Source organism: Musa acuminata, chromosome BXJ3-7 (assembly GCF_036884655.1).
Source record: "Musa acuminata AAA Group cultivar baxijiao chromosome BXJ3-7, Cavendish_Baxijiao_AAA, whole genome shotgun sequence".
Classification (NCBI taxonomy): Eukaryota; Viridiplantae; Streptophyta; class Magnoliopsida; order Zingiberales; family Musaceae; genus Musa; species Musa acuminata.
Window position 1 is genome coordinate 29,796,467 of NC_088355.1, and position 20,849 is coordinate 29,817,315.

The window sequence follows — 20,849 nt, forward strand, 5'->3', positions numbered from 1 at the left end:
ACGTGACCACTCTTATAAATAACTAAAAGTTTTTTTTTTCTTAAAGTAAATAACTATCATCTTTAATTTTTCTCTCCATAACCAAAGTTTCATGTATCTATTAACTATATGTTTTTCTTACATAACCATTCAAATCTCCTCTAATTATAAGTTTTTTTTATTATAAGCATTCCTCGAATGATATTATCAAATCTAAAATATTATCAAATCTTTTCCAAAATTCTCTCTTGGTTTCATCATCTGACTTTGAAGGGCATAAGCATTAATGATATTCAAAACATCTTATCTTTTGATAAATTTTAAAACTATAATTATATCCTCAAATTTGTGTACATCTATAATATTATTTTTAAGATCCTTCTTAATAATAAATCTTACATAATTTCTATATTTATTTATTTTTAAGCATATCAAATTTTAAATCTAGTACTATCAATATCTCTATATTTTTCTCCTACCTACTTAGTCTCTTATATGCAAATAATATTTATTGTTCTTTTGATCATAATATATATCTATTCTAATCCCTTTTTGAAGAAAGTGTTCTATATTTGAAGTTGCTAACCTAATCCACTATTCTAACTTTTTACTCTCACAGGTGCTAATGTGATGGACTACTTTTAAACATGATTTATATCATGTTTATAAATCATGATATAGTTTTATTGTTAGTAACCTAAAAAACCCTATATCCTTTTCATCATGCTTCAGATCGATATTAACATTGTTAGATAAATAAAAATATATTTATTTAATTTTTATAAAAACCCTTTTTTTTCCACGAAAGATATTATTTACAATAATAATTTTTTTATCATGAAATCTGGGAGATAAAACTATTTTTTTATTAACAATAATTTTTCATTTTGTTGCTAAAATATGCTGTAAACAACAATCATAAAGGAAGGAAAACAAAGTTTTTTGTTTTCAAAGTGTACTTTTATATATTTGTTTTAAAAAAAATCTTTTTTATCCATCTTGAACATAAACCAGAAAGGTAGAAAAAGAAAAAACCGAGGAAAGTGTATTTATTTAATTTTCATAAACAACCTTTTTTCCCCCAAAGAAAGATGGTTCCAACAATACAATTCTCACGAAATCAAGGAGATAAAACTATGTATTCTTTTCTTTTTGCCATTAACAACCTGATTTGTTTTCTCTTTTGTTCCCCTCAAAGATCCTATAGACAACGATCAGATTGTCACCATCATATATAGCACCAATTTGATAAATTTGATGCAAATTATATATATATATATATATATATATAATGCAGGCATGGAACCATCAGCAGATATATAATTCACATCACATGCATACAAAACCAGATAAAAGCTTCTACTGTATCATCAAACAAAGGCAGTCATCAAGAAAAGTGAAACAACATGCAACAGATACCCGAGATCACTGTTCAAAATCATTTTTTTCTTCAACAAATAAAACTGCAGTTTTCTTATTGAACAAAGAAACTTGGAACAAATATCTGACCACATGGCACTTTTTTGCAGATAAACTGGACGGTATATTTTGAAGGCCATGGAAACCAACACATCAAGTAACCAATCTGTTTGTTTGTGAAGAGTTGCACCTTGCTTCTGTAATCAAATAACTACAGTTAGTCAGAGCCTAAGAGCTAAATACAATAGCTGCCATGAAAGCATGGATACGAAAAGGTCTTCAGCCAGCTACTCAGATGGCACGCCTCTTGCAGAGAAGAGCTTCATTAGTTCAGATGACCTTAGAAGCAAAACAGAAGAGCTGGTTACAATTTGATAAGGATTGGACTGGTTGTGTGGATGTCGCATTGTTTTACCCTTTCATTTTCTCATCTTTGGAATCTTGTGGTCCATATATCACATCAATATAACTCTGGACCATTTCCATGGTTAGACCTGGAAACCGGTATGGGCTAGCGGGTCGAATATCTATTTTTATAAATGGCCATCTCATTATCTCTGCAGCGGCACATTCTTCTGTTCCATCCCCAATCACACAGAACCGGACATTAGGACTACCAAACCGTTCTTTGATCCATGAGAAGCACTGAAGCTTCCCCACTTCCCATGAGCTGTAGACTATCAGGGAGTGATGAAAATTTTCAGCAGTGCTGACAAAATGTATACAATTTTACATGCAATTGATTATGTTCCAAGCAATATTGTCAATTGAGTCTGCATGACCATAAAAATTAAACAACTGCATTAAAAAGATGAAAAGAGTAGGAGAAAGCTCATGATTGGAACTCCTGGTGTATCTAGAGGATGTGCAGCATAAAGTCTTTATTTAATGTGTGATTATTCAAATTACCAGATGAATTTGCACATAGCAATAGCTAGCACCTGTGGATTTTAGAATTAGCTTTCATTATGGGAATCAAGTTACATTTTGTAACAAAGTAATTCACTGGTTGAAGAGTTAGATGCGGAAATAAAATCAAGAGTTCTGGAATTCCAGAATATTGTGCTTCATGGGTCACAAGCAGAAAGTACCCAAGTTCATATAGACAACTAAATGATGACGCTTACCAGTTACTAGCAAATAGAAAAACAACAAACAAGAATAAATAATAAGTGATAAGGGAAAGCACATACCATTATTAGCCGAGATTAAATCATCCAACCGATAAAGCAAACACTTGGCGAGACTTGGAACCAGGGATCCCGAAGTAACTAGGACATTAATGCTTTGATCTTTGGTAATAATGGATCTAGGTGTCATTTCTGATGAATGATCACTTGCTGAAGGCTTAGTCTTAGCCAAAGTCTGTTCCAATAGAGCATGTGCTGCAACAAACAAAGAATAAACAGACACCATACAAAGGCTAGCTTCAATAAATACATAAATAATCAGAACAAAAGAAAAAGAATCAAATATGGAGCAAGCAAAATCTACTGCATTGTAATCATCCACTGAAGAAGCAATAGGTTGCTAAATAGTCAAGTCTTAGAATAACTAATTTCTACTCACAATGGTGCAATACCGTTTCAAATATTATATATCCAAGTTGAAAATCATTATTCTTGGAGGTGCATGGATTTACATGGTCCTCACAAATTCCCCTGGACTTGGCACCCACATTCTCCCTAAGAATCGACTTGGAAAAACCATTAGGAAATCATGAGTCATCTATTTTAGGTGACCAACGTCAACAAAAAATTTTGAAACCAAAGGTCTTAAATTAAGTAGGACTAAAACAATATATGAAATGTAATCTTAGTAATACTAGGAATCGACAAGAGGATAAAGCTAAGTTGGATGGCCAAAAAGTTCCGTGAAGTAAAAGTTTTAATTATCTTAGATCAATTACTCAATTAGATGGAGAGATTGATGAAGAATAAAATTATTATCAATAATATTCATAGAGTAGGAATAGGATAGTTAAAAATAACAAGAAGCACCAGGATTCTTATGTGATTATAGGATACCTTTGGGATTAAAAAAAATTATAAGATAATTATTAGACCAACAGTTAAGATGCAAAACATATACAAAAAAGTCTACGTTGCTGAAATGAGAATGTTGATGTGAATGTTCTGAGTCGATATACAAGATAGGAAAAAAATTATTTTTGTTCATGAACATGTATCATCTCGATATAGGATAAAATGAGAAAGAATCATTTAAGATGATACAAATATATGCTCAGAAGATCAGTTAATAGGTGAAATGATTATTGTTAGTAGTATGAGAAGAGACAGAAGAACACCTAAAACAACGTTAATAGAAATTATAAATAAAGATTTAAAATACTCTTAAGATATGGCTCTTTATAGATCCCAATAGCAACAAAAGATCCATATAACTTTATAGTTTATGGCTTTGTTGTTGTTGAACCTCAACAGAAAATTTTGATTGTAGGAAAATGAAGCAGCGCCATCTTCTTGAGGTATTCCATGCTGAGAAATCAGACTGCTTATGATTCCAGCTTAATGAGACAAAATCTTGTATACAAAGCTAAATCTATTACATCATGTACCATGCAACAAAACTTATTGGTAATAGCAAGAAAAATTAGAGTCTAGTTTCAAGAACCATGTTTATGGCCGCTACTACTGTGATGAAGTTTCTAAGTTCTCCCTGAGGTACATGGACCAGGTGGTTCCTCCATAAAGGCAGTAACACTGGCCCTAGAATTTAGCCAGAAATATATCTCATGTTTTTAAGGTCCAATTCAATGATTGCAAATGACACTATTAATTAGGTATAATTATTATTGCCTTGGTTCCATTGCCACACAACTCCATATGGAGTTATGGACAATCAAAGTCGGTAGTTCCTAGATGCAATTCTAAATACCTCAGTCAACAACTTAACATCCTAGTGAATTTCTTTTGGATTCCCTCCTAGGTCTATGCCAACATGTGAATTGCTTAAGTATATGACTCCATAGCACTTAACATCCCTGTCAGAAGATCTTATCAACTTTACATCCATCCAAAGACAAATGAAAGATTCCTATGTTGGAACTTCTGACAATCAATTGCTACTCATTTCTCATAAAATTTTGTTTTTCTCCTATCCAATACCTCATTAGAACTTAGTCCTAATGAGTTTAAATTCCATAAGTAACCTGCATATTCAACTAAACTGATTCCAAATTCTTGCATATAGTCCATCAACCTAACACTTAAACCATCATATTACTAGATGATAGGGTTATTTGGAACACAAACTATATAGATTCTCAATTACTTGCTTGTCTCTATCTCCTTCTTGGTCCAACATCAGATAGATTAGTACCTCAAGCTTAAAGACAAACTTGCATGAATAGTCTTAGGTCTGCAATAACAGGATGTCAATCAAAAAAGAGAGAGAAACCATTCGTCAATTTATATCTGTACATTAAATATGGCATCATATCCAAATCAACATACCTGAAGAAAGCCATCCACCAGTATAGCTATCAGTTAAACTGTACAGATCATTCCAGAGTTTAATCATCTGTTGGTCAAGTACCTTGTGTAAACCCTGCATTAACAAAAGTCCAGGATCAAATGCTTGAAAATCTACCATCCATTAATACATGGAAAAAATAATTAAGTTCCATTAAGAAAATTAAGAAAATAAAAATGCAAGCTTCTCAATGCACATCTTATTGATGTAAAACTTATTTCAAAAGCAGACCCCTGTAGTTTAAGCAATGAGCAAAGGCTAAATCATAATCGGTTATGCTTGACTGCAGAAGTCCTTAATGAGTCAATTTCAGTTCAATTCTGAAGCTTAATCAATTTACCATATAGTTGGGTTTAGGGAAGACACAACCTGATCAGATTGAACTTGCCACTATCTACACAATTTAAAAGTGCTTTACTTTGTAAACAATATGCATAGTGCTTTGCTGAAAGGGTTGAAAATTAGATGAATAAAAAATTAAGGCTGTACAAATCATGGGTTTAAATATTGTTGTACCAGTGCATATGGACCGATCTACCAGTCATACTAATGATCAGTGCAGCTTCATACAGATCAGTATTCAATTTTAAATTTTCAGTGGCATTGAGTGGTACAAAGTCGATACGGTGTCCAGCATACTAATATTTTACTAATCCAATAGGTTATCAAAATCAAGGTTTGACGTACTAAAGCATACTGCTCGATACAAGCAGTATATACCGGTCCGATAGAGGACCGATACGGGTGGTACATCAGTACATTCCAGTGTATCATGTATTGGTATGCTAGGTATAACTCATACTGACAGATGGTCGATACACCAGTACGGACCGGTAATGCAAACCATGATCAAAACCTGTATTGGACTAGTATAAACAACCTTGGAGGAAACAACACCAATCAATAATCAATATTATATCTCCATAAGATGAGAAACAAGCAAAGCCTCACAAGCTCTACAAAATTTGAACGGTGAAGTTATATACAACATGTGTTTGAGCAATAAGTTAGAACAATATACATTTCTATAGTTGGATTGTAAAGAAGTTCCCATTATCAGAATATCATTCAGTCACTCTAACATTTTGCAAGCAATACTGAGAGTTGATGCTTCATAAGTTCAAACTTTAAGAGTAAAAAAGTCTCTCTGACGAAAAGTTGGACCACAAGATTATATGAAGACATTCAAAAACAGAAGGTAACTTTTACTTCATATCATGTAACACAACCAAATTGGTGAAGTTAAAACTTAGCAGTCTAAGATGGAATAATTAATCAAACCACTAGAAAGGTTCAAAAGCAAACAGGAAAGAGGGCACAATTAATCAAAAGCAAACAGGAAAGAGGGCACAATTAACCATTCTGATAAACATTCCTTAGAGGATAGACAACTTAAGTAGTATAAGGAGCAAGGTTCAAATACCAATTGGACTGTTAAGACCAATGATCATATCGATTGCTTTTATATTATTTTTCAGCAATGGTACAATGCCACTTGATATAAAAGTACAGTACCAGTCTAACAAGATAAATCAGATCAACAATTTAAACCTTGACAGAAAGCACTTAAAAGAGCCCCGATTTTGTCAGATACCTTTTACTTCCTTACCTTCAATTGCTCATAATTGCACAATACAAAAATGACATGCATTTGTATGAATAAAGACTAAAAAAACAAAAGCTAACTTAAAGAAACACCTGAGAATACTTCTCCGCAATAGAGCGATGTCGATATGCAAGTTTCCTTTTATTGGCATCATCATAAGGAGAAGAAAATCCATCATTGCTAAAATCATAATTTGACAAATCTCTTCCATCATCATATTCACTCAGAGCATCGAGATATGGTTCATTATAGTTCTCAATCTGCAAGGCAGCATAAGTGTGAAAAAATATCAGTAACTGCCAAGCCAGATTCTACATGATATGCGGACACAACTAAGGTAGCTTTTAGCAAATACTGATCATGGCATGCCCTGCTAGTTAGTTAAGAGTTTTAAGTAATGAGCTTTTCAAAACTGGTATGCTCCAAATGGCTTATAGAAGAAAATTGTTTTGTAACATGCTTACAACTTAAAATAAAACTCAAGAAGATGCAAGTTCTGAACCACTATACCACACCTTGGATGTATGTTATTTCAACGCCCTATCATGATGTTAGGCTATTTAAATCATTCAGCATTATGGTGAGCTAATTGAAATGATAAAGTTCATGGTGACAGGTCTACAGAAAGCCCAGCCAGAAACAGCAAATCTACAAAACCAAAGCAGCTTTAAACAAACTAACCACTTCGTAGAAGAAAAATTCATCACAAACTCGAAGAATGTGATTCTCCCAATGCTTCCCAATCTCGAAACCTTTCTTTGTGTCCTTCATACCGTTAAAGACCCCTGCATATGTACCATCCAACAAGGACTTCAACAGTATAAGAGTCTCATCCATGTCCCATATATAAACCGTCGTAGGCTTGGAAATTTCTTGGTCTTCTCCAAAAGTAACTGCAGGAGTTCTATCCACCATCTCCGCCGCTTTCTTTACTGATCAATGCTGCTGCTAAATTCTAGGACATGTAGGTGCACCATTCACTAACAGAAAATAAGGTTGGCATGATCAGAGAAGCAAGGTAACCTGAGATCAATAGAGAACCAAAATATGCAGAGCTCTCATCAGAAACCCCTTTTTATGTGGTTTCAAACGCGAAAATAGAACAGTGGTAGGAAAAAAAAAAGGCGTAGCTTTCTACAAGAAAAAGATTACTGATTCGCAATAAGACCATCAGATACATCAAAAATGGCTTGAAACCTCTTTCTGTACAGTTGATCAAGATTCAATGGCGCATAACCTAAGAGAACTTACATGATTATTCGCCAAAGAATAGTGATATGAGAATTCTTCAACAGAATATAGGCCAGAGATGAGCAAAAGAGACGCTTGGAAACAAATCAAAAGAAATCATTATTTGAGTAGATCTAAAACGAAGAGAGCAAGCAAATGATATCCCCAAAAGCTGTCCCTAAAACACAAGGAGCAAGGCGGAAAAAAGGCCGATCGCTTGATTCGAGAACAGATCAAGAATTTTGTTTTCTGCAGCTTAAAGAGGAAAAGAGAGGAGCGGTAGGGCAAAGCTGAGGAATGGAATCGCAACCCACCTCGCGATCTCTCCTCTCTCTCGCTGGATCCATCGACCGACCTGTTGCCATGGGCCGGACGCCGGGGAGTAAACATTTGCCTCGGTCGACAGCCATGTGCGGATCCGCTGTTCCACCTTAAACATCGCGTGTCTCGTGATCACGCGTGGCAGGCCAAGGAAACTGTGGACCCCGTCGCCGAATCTCCATATTAAATGCTAATCGTACCCCCCCCCAGGAACACCCATCATGCACCTGCTTCGTGATTGAAGACTAGAGGCGACCCCGTCCAATATCCCCGATCAGCAGGCAGGAAAGATCGACGACAAATCCGAACAACCGACAACCGCAGTTTTCGGGATCACCGCACGTATCTCAACAATATAATGCGCGAATCTTAAGACAGCCCTGACGCACGAGGAGGTTGGGTTTCATGTTCGAGGATAGAACAGTTGGGCCCAAGTGGGGCCCAACTAAATGACAATGACAGGCCCAGTGCTATTTGCAATAACGAATAACCAGGACCACACGTGTGAAGAAATTTTCTTTTTTAAGATATATATATATATAATATTGTATAATTTTTTTGATATTTATGTACATAACTTTCTTTTTTCACTTTATATATGTCTTGTATTAAGATCATACACAGTACATCCTAACAACAGGACTCAAATTAGTACTCGAAAACTCCACTTTGTCTTCTCCATCATCTTCTGTTCCTTTTTTTATACTGAGAACTGATCTTTTGACTGCTACTCCAAAGAGGAACCCTGTGGATGTGGAGTATCGAAGAGCAACCAAGTAAAATTAGGCTGTTCTGCGTAGCCCCAAGAGATCCATACAAGATGCTCATCCGAGAACAATCTTCATTGCCAAAATTTCATTAAACATGGAAAACAGTCAGTTCCTAGCTAAGTGAAAGCAATATGCAAGAACTCCACACTCCACTCAATAAACAGTCGAACAGGATAAACACAATCTTTAAAGTCTGTTCCAACAGTAAGATCTATGTACGTCTCACTTGGATCAATAGGCCACACAAATTTTCAGGGTGGAAATTTCCAACTATTAGTGAGACAGTCGAGTTCAGCAGAACTGCCATTTACCGTTCCCATCTTTGATCAAACCACTTGTAGCTCAATTGATGACTGCCTTTGGTTGCTAAAATTCTGACGTTGAGTAAGATCATTTAAGAAAACCATACAGTTCGAACATACAACTGATATGTAAGTTCTTCTCATGTTACAAACAAACCCTGTACTTACGGGTGGCAGGGTACCGAAGAGGTCAAAACTGGCCAGCCCTGATATCTCTGTCGAGTCGATCTGCATTAAGCGTGCCAGGAAGCTCCCGGAAATCTTCATTGAATATTGAGTATGCACTGCATCAAACAATATAGAGAAATTTTCCTGTTAAGAGCAACCGGCAAGACAAGAATGCAACGTGAAGGTAAATTGGCATTGGCAACAAAATAACATTTTACCAAATCCATCTGAAACATTGAAATAAGAACACAAAGTTTCTACTACATGTAAAGAAAGTTGATATAGCTTCATGTAAACTCTGGTTTTATTCATTCAGATACTCCATGATGAACATGTCTCAGCAACTTATCCACACACTGCACAAACAAAGCTGTTCCATACAGAGTTCAAAGTTGTTTCATTCTACGACTTCTTGTCATCGAGTAAGACGAGCTTGTTACAGTGAGATTTATGGTCCAGTGATGAACATGTTTTGTCTGCCGTTCTTCCAGTTTGTACCTGGAAAATGAACACATGAAGACTGACCTTGCCTTTCTTTCAGTACAATGATCAAGAGATCTCACCAGTTCAGATTAAGCTAAATGTTAGCCTACAACTATTAAACCATGCATATAATATGGCTTAGTTCCTAAAACTTTAACAAGTTTATGACCGATGGCCTCCTTAATGAAGAGAAACAGACAGAAAACAGAAAAGGTAAAACAAAAAAGTTAAGTACCATGTAAAAAAATCTAAAGACCAAAGAAAGCTGAAGTAAGATTCATGAAGACATATAAACTCTTATTCATAATCTTAGGATGTGAACTGAACAGTAAATCTCCAAGGCAACATTATAGCTTCTAAAAGCAAAGGGGAAATTATTTTACATTAGCCAAGAGACTGCATACCTTAGGTCACCATGTTGTCTCTTTCCAAGATTCAGAAGAATAATTAAAAATCCAGTGACAAGTATCTGCAAATAATATCAGCCGTCAGTTCCAGATATCAACCATTTATACAATGGTTGTCTATAATTTAAGATTTTTTTTTTCTGCTGGGCACTCCAGTATGCATACATCTGTTTTCAGCTTCAATTTAAACTTTTCTTTGTAAGAGAAAGGAAAAGCAACAACATACTGCTTAAAAGGGTTTGAAAGTGCACGCAACACTAAGAAGTGGGTGGAAATGAATGATAGTTAAGAGAAGGCCATGATGTTGCACATAATATACTTCAGTACTTGTTATACAGCAGAAGATGAATAAAAACTAAACCTGTTTAGCTTCAAAATTTTAATACATTCACTGATCATCCTAAGATGTTGAAATCAGACACACATGTTGCAACACATCTCAAATAAAATCTTAATTTCACGAAAAGAAGGATTATGTGTCACTTGAAACAAGAAGCTGGAGAAGCACACTTACATAGATGGGTCCTATATCCCATTTCTGAGCAACTGGAGCCAATAAGAACCACAGAATGATACCAATCCATGCCTTTAGACTGATAGAGAAAATTGCCATCAAGAAGATGCCTATGAAATTAAAAAGTAATAAAGTCATGTAATCCGCATAATTTATCTTCCAAGTGAAACAAATTTTGAGTTTATGCATACCAGGCAATCTCAATTTCTGATGAAGAAACAAGAAAATTCTTTTCTTCAACCAGTTTGCTGACTGTGGAATTTGAAATTTCTGAAACCAATATAATAAAATTTAAAAGGTAAAATAATAATATATGCTTTCTTTGGCTTCATTAAAAAAACACTTTAACTACTGCACACTTACCAATTCTTCATCATCATCATCATCACCATCACGAAGATGCCTTGCAGGAGGCTTAGGCACCACAGCTACTATAAGAGAATCTGGAAAAAGTATTAAAGTTAAGCATATTAAAGGTACAATGACAAACTCTTTTCCATTTGTACTTCAAGCTTCATAAACACCTTGCCTTTTGTTTACAAAACAATGACAAACTCTTTCCCGTTTGTACTTCAATTTTAGTGTACAAACACACCTAATCTAGAGAAAAATAAAGGCAACTAAGCATTTGCTTAATTCAAATCTTCAAGAGCATAAAATGGTCTGAGAAGCACATTGTACTACCTCATTTGGTGCAGGAAAACCACATGCTTGTTGTATTTCATGTCAATAGCTTGCACAAAACCTATACTTCACCACTGGGAATATTAACTATTGTTATTAAAGCAGATCCCACAGTTTGATGCATCATGACTATTATATGATTAAAAAATGAGTGTTATTGGAAATTAGTGCATAGTAATACAAAAGGAAAAAAAATGAGAGATTGATGGAATACAAATAATTTCTTTCTAGCAAAAGACTTGAATAAAGTCATCATGAGAACAGAAGCAACACAAAACAGGAAAAAGGGAATTCAAGATGGTTTGGCCATGATCTGCATAACCCAAAGGAAGTTCAGTAGGATAGTTGCCCCAAACTTGATTTGATAGTCAATGATGGCATGGGACCAAACATACCATAGCAAGGGCTAAGATACTTAAATGTCAGTTTTGTGTTCAGCAAGGAGATTATTTTAGCAAAAGAGAAGAACCGTCTTGTCATGGCCTTAGCTGGAATTGCCTAAGGCATGAGGCACCCTTGCGGCTCATAATCGGAGGCTCCCATCTTGTTTCTTCTGGAAGAGAACTGGAGCTTCGAAAGGTGCTTTAGAGCTGCGGATGAGACCACCACTTAGCAGTTCACCTAACTGCTTTCTGAGTTCTGCCAACTCTGGCGGGGCTATGCGGTAGGGTGGTCTCGCTGGAGGCTTCACTCCTGGCTCCAGCTCAATTTTATGATCCACGCCTCTGCGTGGTGGAAGAGTCTTCGGCAACTCGGGTGGCATAACGTCATTGAACTCTTTCAGGACGTTCGCCACCACAGCAGGTTCTTGAATGGCCTTCTCGTTGAGTGGCTCTAACTTCATAGCAGCCACGATTGTCAATTCGCCTTTTCGCACCCCTTTCTTCAGTTGTAATGCCGATATGTGTTGGGGCTCCTTGGTTCCTCTCCGAGAGACGGGAACCACGCAGGGGTCATCGCCTCCCATCATACATAGGGAGTTCAAGAACGGCATCGGCACCAATTTCGCCGCGTGCATAAACTCCATTCCAAGAATCACTTGGAAGTCATCCAGTGGCACGGCCATCATGTTGGTGTTCCCGCTCCATATCCCGATTTTGATGGGAACTCCCTTCGCCACCCCGGAGATTCGCCTGGCCTCCGAGTTCACCGCCTTCATTCGGCTTGGGCTCTTCTCCAGGATCAACCCAAGTCGCTGTGCTTCTCGATCGGCTATGAAGTTGTGGGTAGCGCCCGTGTCCACCATTGCACGGGTTGTTTGGCCATTTAGCTTGATGTCCACATACATCGGCTCACTACTTCCTGCTTTTCGTAGCTTTGTCTTGATGTTCTCCCCCACTTGACCCCGCATGGCGTTCAACAAACGCATTGCTCCCATTCGGGGTCCTTGTGATTCCTTGTCGTCGCTGCTGGATTCAGAACTGCTCGAACTAAGAGCAACAGCTTTGCCCTTGTCCGATCGGGGGGGAGGGGGGGTGTGGATGGAAGCCGTCAAAGCATTGAGTGCCTGTTTTTGTGGGCACTCCCTCACCATGTGCGGTCCTCCGCACAAGAAGCATCCTCCAGGTTTTGAGGCCTTGCCTTTCGGGTTTGGCCCTTTATGGGAACTCTTCTTCTTTTGTTCACCCCCGAGCACCTTCCCTCGAGAATGTTTTGGAGGGCGATTGCCTGAAGATTGTTTCCTTCTCCCTGGGTCTTCGAAGGAAACAAAGTCGGTGAGTCTTTCTGCAGCAGCAATTGCCCCGACCACATCGGTAACATTCCTTCGATTTAGCTCCTGTTGAGCCCATGGCTTCAAACCATCGAGGAAGCTGAACAACTTGTCCTTCTCGGACATGTCCTGTATGTCCAGCATTAGTGCAAAAAATTGTTTCACATAGTCTCGGATGGTGGTACTCTAGCGGAGTTGTCTCAACTTCCTTCTTGCGACGAACTCGGTATTCTCCGGTAGGAACTGAGTTCTCAACTCCCGCTTCAAGTCCTCCCATGTGTCGACTCGACACCGACCTTGTTGGATCTCCTCCCAACGGGTTCGCCACCAAAGTTTCGCATCTCCGTTCATATACATTGTTGCTATAGAAACTTTGGTATCTTCAGAATCGGGCCTCGTAGCTCGGAAGTATTGTTCCATGTCGAACAGAAAGTTCTCGAGCTCTTTGGCATCTCTGGCCCCTCCATATCGATGAGACTCGGGTGCCCTCAAATTTTGTGGCGGTGCAACGCGGGTGTTGCTTCCTCCTGCATTTAGTGTTCTTGTGTAACATGGCCACCTTTGAAGTGAGTTCCGCCACAACATCCTGTAAGTGTTGCACGGAGTCTTTGGTGTCATCAGACAGTCGGTCGACTAGGGCCTCGACCTTGTCGATCCTGGACTCTGCTTCCTCTTGCGAGCTCTCTACCCCAACAAGCCTTTGTTGACCATGGTAGAGTTCCTCCATGCTCGCTTCAAGAACATCCAGGCGGGTTTCCGCCGTTGTGAGTCTCTCCTTGTGACTCTTTTTCCCAGTTAGCGCTCTAGATTGCGCTTCCTCCGCTAGCGGAGAGTAGCCAACTTCTCGCTCATCTTGTTTGCTGCCGCGCTCCTCTTGAGTGGCTCCAACAGCATGAGAGCGAGTGTGCACATGCAGCCCACCTGCGGCTGCTTGGGGCAAGGGTCCGGCTTGCCGCGTCTTGCTTGATTCGCCACGATGCTTTGCCATGGCGAAGTTGCGAAGTTCGTTCGCTGCTCGCTCGAAGTGCTTGCCCGCTCTGATACCACAATGTCACGGCCTTAGCTGGAATTGCCTAAGGCGTGAGGCACCCTTGCGGCCAAAGACGCGAACTTAGCTTACGTTGCCTAAGTCGCAGGTCACCTTTACGGCAAAGGCGCGAACTTAGCTTGCGTGGCCTAAGTCGCGCTTCGCCCTTGCGATATTGCTCAGCAAGGATCAGCCCACTTGTAACCTCTCGCAGGTCTCGAAGGACCTATAAAAAGAGAAAGTTGATTAGTTCGAAAGAACGAGCAGCGGACAAGTCCCGACGTCTCGCGAAAAGGGGAAGCTTTATAAGCAATTCAGCGAGCACCTTGCGTGCACAAGAGAAAAGAGGGAGAGGGGGAAAACAAGGGCTTTAGAAGGTTGAACGAACAGTTGCAAGCCCATAAACAGCCGCTCACCTGGTCCCGGGCGTGACAACAAGTTCCCGTCAAGGCAACATGCGAACTTGCGAAAGAGTGTTCAATGCCCGGTATATATCCAAAGCCCCATCCAGCCCTGTGCCACCGAGGGGTTCAAAGGGGCTGAGATGGCTGACGTTTTGGTGAGCGGAGGCAGATTCCAGAAATCAGCCCGCGGCACGCGAAAACGGAGCTGTTTTAGGCTAATTTGGGGTTGTTTTGCTCGATTCGGTGAGCGGTCGCTTTGTAACGCTGCAGCTTGTTCGAACTTACATTTTTACAAGCAAAATGACCCAAAACCAAGAGAAAACATGTTGTCAAGCAACTGTACATGTAGGTGTGAGCGACGAACGGTTCGTTGAACGGAGTTGTTGCGAGTGCGCAACCGTTCGTAACAGTCTGTACCAATCTTGCTGCTTTTACATCTTCACAAATTCTCTAACTATATTTTTGGTACCATATTATTCGCTCTATTTTACTAGTGCATCGTTGGCAGTGTATGCATGGTGCCATGGCCTAAAAACTATGCTGCCGAAAACATTATTCAGGCTCTTGTCTACGGACTGTATCAGTTTATTGCACCAAAAGATTCTACAACTTAATACCAATTTATTTATTTTAGACTTTCTCATACGCAGTGTACCAACATTTTTGGCATCACGATCCCACTCTAAAATTCCAAAAGCCATCTAAAGCAACTGATTTCTCTCAAGCAAAAAAGTCCACAATTTGCAACTGTTGCAAAAAAAAATCTTTTTTGATCTTACGAGAACTAGCACAAATCTAAAGTAACGCAACTATTTCTGAGAAACAAACCGAACGATAACAAAGATCGAAAGGGAGAGAATAAACTTACCACCACCCTCTAAATTGATTACCACATCCTCGTCGCCATCATTCTTCTCCTTCTTGTCCCGAAGGGTCTTACCTCTCAGAACAAGCTTCAATCGCTCCGCCGGCAGCCGAAACTCCGCGGCAACCAATCTCCTCAAATCCGCGACCTGACTTACAAACCGGTTAAAATCATGAGATACGATTAGGGTCAGAAATCAAACAACCAAAAGTAATTTCCAAGATCATTAGGGTTAGGGTACCGATCGACCGACCTTGATGGGGGAGGGGACTCGGACTCTGGTAGGTCGGGCGGGGCCGACCGTTTTGACGGTGATCTCCACTGCCTCCCGCTCCTCTCCGGCCATTGCTCGCCGCTTCGACCCCTACAAATTAAGACGCATAAAACGGAAATAAAAATAAAACACAAGTTATTAAAGGAGGTCTTTGGTAGAATTATAGCCGGCCCAGTTCGGCCCATTAAGCCGTAATGGGCTTTCCTTATCTCCGGCCCAAGTTAGACATTGCTATGGTTTGGTTTCAGATGTAATTTTGGCATTTTTGTTTTTTGTTTTTTTCTTTTTTAATAATTTTTCTTCTTCATGTCAATATTAACAAATCTAATGTTAGGATTGAAAAAAATTTGGTGGGTGAGCTTCAAAAAGACTTCAAATTCATGCGGCCGGCACATCTTATTCGGTTTATTAATTAATTATACGAGTCACAATGATTAATTTCTTAGGCATTACTTTACTCACCAATATGTTCATATTTTAATTTTACTCTGATTTATTTTTCTAAATTGACAATGATCTCTTTCTCCGCTTATAAGGTAAGCGATAAGTCATTGGTCGAACTCAATACGAGCTGTTGCTTCTCAGATATCCACTTGTCCGCAGCCATTCCTTGAGTTGTGACAAGAACAGAAGCAACCGGTGGGTTGGCTAAGTTTTCAGCTGTAAGAGTAAGCAACAGCATGATCAACATATGACTTGGAAGAGCAGGTTGGCGATCCAAAAAGAGAGTGAAAATAGAAGATAAAAATAACTATTGAAGAAGCTTTAGCTTAAATATATTAACATGTCCCTCTCCTCTTCATACAGATTAGGAGAGAGGATTTTCCTCAACAGAATAGAGGATTTTCCTGGACATAGTAGAGAGATTTCATCATATAGTTGAAAAAATCTTATCTTCCATCATACCCACATAAGGGTTATCTTCTATCATGCCCCCAAGAAAAAGCTATAGCAATACTATAGTAGAGGAATAAACTACAGTTGATGAGGAAGTTGCAGCGATGCTATAGTAGAGGAGGAAGCTACCGCAGAGGTGCAACAGAGGAGAAAGTTACAGCAATAGAAAAAGCTATAGTAATGCTGTAGTAGAGGAATAAACTGCAGTTGAAGAGGGAGCTGCAAGAGAGGAGGAAAATACATTATTAAAAATAATAAAAAATAATAATTATTATTATTATTATTATGAAAATAATAGAAAGATGAGGGAAATCTTATCTTCTATCAAAGAACACCTACACAGATTTGTGCATTGATTTTGCTTCTCTTTTTGTGAGATGTTGCATGGTTCTTGAGATGGTGAGGTGCATCTGAATTCTCTACCATTGATGGCATGATGCACTAGGTGTAGTATGTTTTGACAACATTACAGCAATTGGTTCTCACATAAAAACTAAAGAATGACCAGACAGATTTCAATGTTTGGTGGTAGAAAGGGTCTCATCATCATCATCCCCTTTTTTACTTGAAGCGACAGAAGAAATAATTTCTACACAAACAGATAGCAAGTATCACATCGTTGAGTCCTCTTCCATTAGCTTTCAATCATCCATGCATGAGCTTACATTGCAGAGATAATGGCAATCATTTTGTCATCAAAACCATTTTTGAACAACAGGATATGAGAATTGCTTCACATCACTGTGGAACATGAGTTGTTTAAATCATGCTTCGATCGACGTGTGTGGAGGGATGGATGGCTAGATACAAAGTCACCTTTCATTTCATATGTTTCAGGTCATTTGAGCTTTGGACTTTCATATGTTAACCACATATGGTTTGAGAAGGATTCTCTCCTACTTCTGACACTAATGTTAGAGGAAACACCTACATTGGAACAAATAATCTCTTTAGTTAGACCAAAAATAATAATTAAATTCATTACTCAATAACTTTGTAAGATTTATACCTTAGTTGTCTAAATAAACTCTCTTGCATCAGTGTTCAACTTGAAACCCAAAATACTCTTAACGATTATATTTTCTATGTATATAACTTGTGTTTTTCATGTATCTAAAGTATACACTCAAATGTCCATTGCTGATTTGGTTGGATGAAGTAAAAAAAGTCTCTTTAAAATATATTATACTCTTTCCCTCCTTCGCATTTTGGACCATTTATTTATTGAGATCGGAACTCTGATTTTAGAGTCCAACCAAAATCAGGCTATCGGATATCAAGAGTTGATTTTCTTAAACTAAAATTTTAATATATATTTAAAATATATTTAGAATGTCAAATATCAAAAACTATTACATAAGGCCATCATGTTTTAGTTAAGATGAAAAACAGATGGAGAAAGTAGAAAATAAAATAAAATAAAACTGTTCAGTTTTTGAAAAATAAAAATATCAAAAAAAAATTAATTATAAAATTTCTTATGGAGGTCGATATGGTTACTGTTGAAAGCTTTACTAAAAATTTTATAGTATTTGGATAGGTCGATGGTCTAATTTTAGGGCCTAACCAAAATTAGATTACAAAATATCAAAAAAATTACATAAAAAATATCATATTATGATGAAATGAAAAAAGATGAAAAAATAAAAAAAAATCACATACTATTCAGATTTTGAAATAAAAAAAATAAATTATAAAATTTATTATAGAGGTTCGTATGGTTGTAATTTAAAGTTTCTTAAAATTTTCATTGTATTTGGATTATTTCTTGAGATAGATAGATAGATAGATACTCTAATTTTGGGGTCCAACAAAAATTAGGTTATCATATATCAAAAGTTAACTTTTGTGGACTATATTTTTACCATAGTTTGTTGACCTATTTAAAAACTCAAATATTAAAAAAATATTATATAAATCCATCATGTTTTTATGAAAATAAAAAAAGATGAAAATAAGAAAACAACAAACTATTTAGATTATGAAAAAATAAAAATATCAAAAAATCTCTAAATCAGAAAATTTCTTATAGATATCTATCTAGTTGTAATTGAAAGTTTTCCTAAATATTTCATGGCATTTGGACCACTCCTTAAAGTCAATACTCTGATTTTGGGGTCCATCCAAGATCAAGGTATCGTATATTAAGAATTAACTTGTAGATCACACTTCTACCATAGTTTGTTGAGCTATTTAGAAGCTTAAATATAAAAAAATATTACATGGATTCATCATGTTTTGGGGTGCAAACTATTAAAATTCTAAAAAAAAGAAAAATAATCAAAAAATTATGTAAATTAGAAAATTATTATAGAGGTCCATATGAATGAAATTGAAAGCTTTTTTGAAATTCTCACAGTATTTGGATCATTCATTGAGGTTAACACTTTGATTTTGGGGTCTAAACAAAGCTCAAATGTTAAACAATATTACATAAAAGCATCATGGTTTAGTGAAAATAGAAAAAAAAGGAGAAAATAGAAAAACTACAAACTATTAAGATTCTATACAATTTAAAAATATATCAAAAAATTATAAATTTAAAAATTTATTATAGAGATCAATGTGTTACAATTTAAAACTTTCTTGATTTCATAGCATTTGGACTATTCTGGTCGATATTTTGATTTTGGGTTCCAATCAAAATCAAGGTATCATATACTGGGAGTTAACTTTTGTGGACTAAAACTTTATCATAGTTTGTAGACTTATTTAGAAGCTCAAATATTAAAAAAAACATAAAAGTATCATATTTTGGTGGAAATAGAAAAAAAAAATAGAGAAAATAAAAAATCACAAACTATTCAAATTCTAAAAACAAAGTAAAAAAAATGTAAATTAAAAAATATCAGATAGGTCAATATGGTTGGAATTGAAAGTTTTTCTAAAAATTTCATAGCATTTAGATTATCAAGATTTAGATCATTCGTTAATGTTGATACTTTAATTTTGGGGTCCAACGAAAATTAGGATATCGATTATCAAGATTTAATGTTTCTAGACCAATATTTTACTAGCTTAGGATATATTTATAAGCTCAAATGTTAAAAACTATTGTATAAATACATCATGTTTTGGCAAAAATAAAAAATAAAAAAAATCATAGATCATTCAGATTATGAAAAAAAGAAAAATATTAAAAATATGTAAATTAGAAAATTTGTTATTGAGGCCTATATACTTGTAATTGAGCTTGGCTACAAAGACCTTTTGATCCTTGGGGTGATAGAAATAATACCCACAAGTTTCTTTGGGGTATCCCACGAACTTGCATCGCTCTGATTTGGATTCCAACTTATCGGGGTTGTGTCTTTTAATGTGGGTAGGGTAACCTTAAATCTTAACAACCTTAAGATAGAGTTTTTTTCCTTTCTGTATCTCGTATGGTGTAGACACTACCAACTTAGTTGGAATTTTGTTCAGAAGGTAAGCTACAGTCTCTATGGGTAGATCGGCGAAACTCATCATAGACTGCACCATGTCTAATAGGGTGTGATTCCTCCTCTCGGATACATCATCGAGGTGAGATATATAATGATGTGTCCATTAAGATAGAATCTCATGGTCCTTAAGGAATTGGGTGAACTCTGTACTCAAGTACTCATATCCTCGATCTGATTGAAGAGTCTTGATACTCTTTCTAGTCTAGTTCTCTACTTCATTTTTATACTCCCTGAATTTCTTGAAGGCCTCGGACTTATACTTTATCAAGTACATATGTTCATACCTTGAGAAATCATTAGTAAAAATAATGAAGTAGAAGTAACCACCTATGGTATGAGTTGACATGGGACCAAATACATCACTATGTATGAGTTCCAACAACTCAGTGGCTCTCCCTTCAGTTCGACTAAATGGAGAGTTGGTCAATTTTCCACGAAGGCAAGACTTGCAAGTTGTATATGACTTGTAGTTGAATGGATCTAGGTATCCATCCTTTAGCAACTTTTGAATCCTTCCCTCATGGATATGACCTAGCCTTTACTACCACAAGTATGCATTGTTCATCTCTTCCTATTAGACTCACTTACATTCATGATATGTGGAGTAGTGTCTAGCATAAATAAACCATTATACAATTTTTCTCTCAAAATGATCTTATCATCTAATAATATTGAACAATCATTATTTTTAAAAACTAATTTATATTCACTAACTATTAAACATGAAATAAAAATAATATTTTTGATAATAGAATGAATATAATAGAATGAATATAATAGAATGAATAAAATAGTATGCATCTAATGTAATAATAGCTCCACCAAGCAGATGTAGGGTGACCTCACTAAC

General features: G+C 36.7%; 2 protein-coding genes across 8 annotated transcripts; both read right to left on the minus strand.

Moving 5' to 3' along the window:
- Positions 1 to 1,408: 1,408 nt before the first annotated feature.
- On the minus strand, positions 1,409 to 8,145 carry LOC103992077 (eyes absent homolog). 4 transcript variants are annotated; one of them, XM_009411657.2, is made up of 6 exons: positions 8,044 to 8,145; positions 7,181 to 7,522; positions 6,592 to 6,759; positions 4,875 to 4,968; positions 2,592 to 2,783; positions 1,409 to 2,075 (listed from the first exon to the last, which is right to left on the minus strand). In XM_009411657.2, the coding sequence occupies exons 2-6, from the start codon at positions 7,412 to 7,414 to the stop codon at positions 1,810 to 1,812; spliced, it is 954 nt and encodes a 317-aa protein (XP_009409932.2). In that variant the 5' UTR covers positions 7,415 to 7,522; positions 8,044 to 8,145; the 3' UTR covers positions 1,409 to 1,809. The 4 variants fall into 4 exon arrangements, with proteins under 4 accessions (XP_009409932.2, XP_009409934.2, XP_009409933.2 ...); XM_009411659.2 differs by having other exon boundaries at positions 7,181 to 7,479; positions 8,044 to 8,132; XM_009411658.2 differs by having other exon boundaries at positions 7,751 to 8,057.
- Positions 8,146 to 8,877: 732 nt separating this feature from the next.
- Positions 8,878 to 15,777, minus strand: LOC103992078 (uncharacterized). 4 transcript variants are annotated; one of them, XR_010497913.1, is made up of 9 exons: positions 15,639 to 15,777; positions 15,389 to 15,533; positions 11,058 to 11,137; positions 10,886 to 10,964; positions 10,695 to 10,804; positions 10,178 to 10,242; positions 9,509 to 9,788; positions 9,291 to 9,406; positions 8,878 to 9,194 (listed from the first exon to the last, which is right to left on the minus strand). XR_010497913.1 is itself a non-coding variant. In XM_018828611.2 (8 exons), exons 1-7 carry the CDS (start codon positions 15,729 to 15,731, stop codon positions 9,313 to 9,315), a joined length of 666 nt encoding a protein of 221 aa, XP_018684156.2. In that variant the 5' UTR covers positions 15,732 to 15,777; the 3' UTR covers positions 8,878 to 9,194; positions 9,291 to 9,312. The 4 variants fall into 4 exon arrangements, 2 of the variants coding, with proteins under 2 accessions (XP_018684156.2, XP_009409938.2); XR_001978937.2 differs by having other exon boundaries at positions 8,878 to 9,406; XM_018828611.2 differs by lacking the exon at positions 9,509 to 9,788.
- Positions 15,778 to 20,849: the final 5,072 nt, after the last annotated feature.

Excerpts from the sequence above, each read along its gene's own strand:
- LOC103992077 (XM_009411657.2), bottom strand. The coding sequence starts at position 7,414 with ATGGTGGATAGAACTCCTGCAGTTACTTTTGGAGAAGACCAAGAAATT. Across the intron at positions 6,760-7,180 it reads AATTTTTCTTCTACGAAGTG|ATTGAGAACTATAATGAACC; the intron begins GTTAGTTTGTTT and ends GCTGCCTTGCAG. Across the intron at positions 4,969-6,591 it reads TTGCGGAGAAGTATTCTCAG|GGTTTACACAAGGTACTTGA; the intron begins GTGTTTCTTTAA and ends TTGTTAATGCAG.
- LOC103992078 (XM_018828611.2), bottom strand. The coding sequence starts at position 15,731 with ATGGCCGGAGAGGAGCGGGAGGCAGTGGAGATCACCGTCAAAACGGTC. Across the intron at positions 10,243-10,694 it reads GGGATATAGGACCCATCTAT|ATACTTGTCACTGGATTTTT; the intron begins GTAAGTGTGCTT and ends TATTATTTGCAG. Across the intron at positions 9,407-10,177 it reads AGACAACATGGTGACCTAAG|TGCATACTCAATATTCAATG; the intron begins GTATGCAGTCTC and ends TGTTTGATGCAG.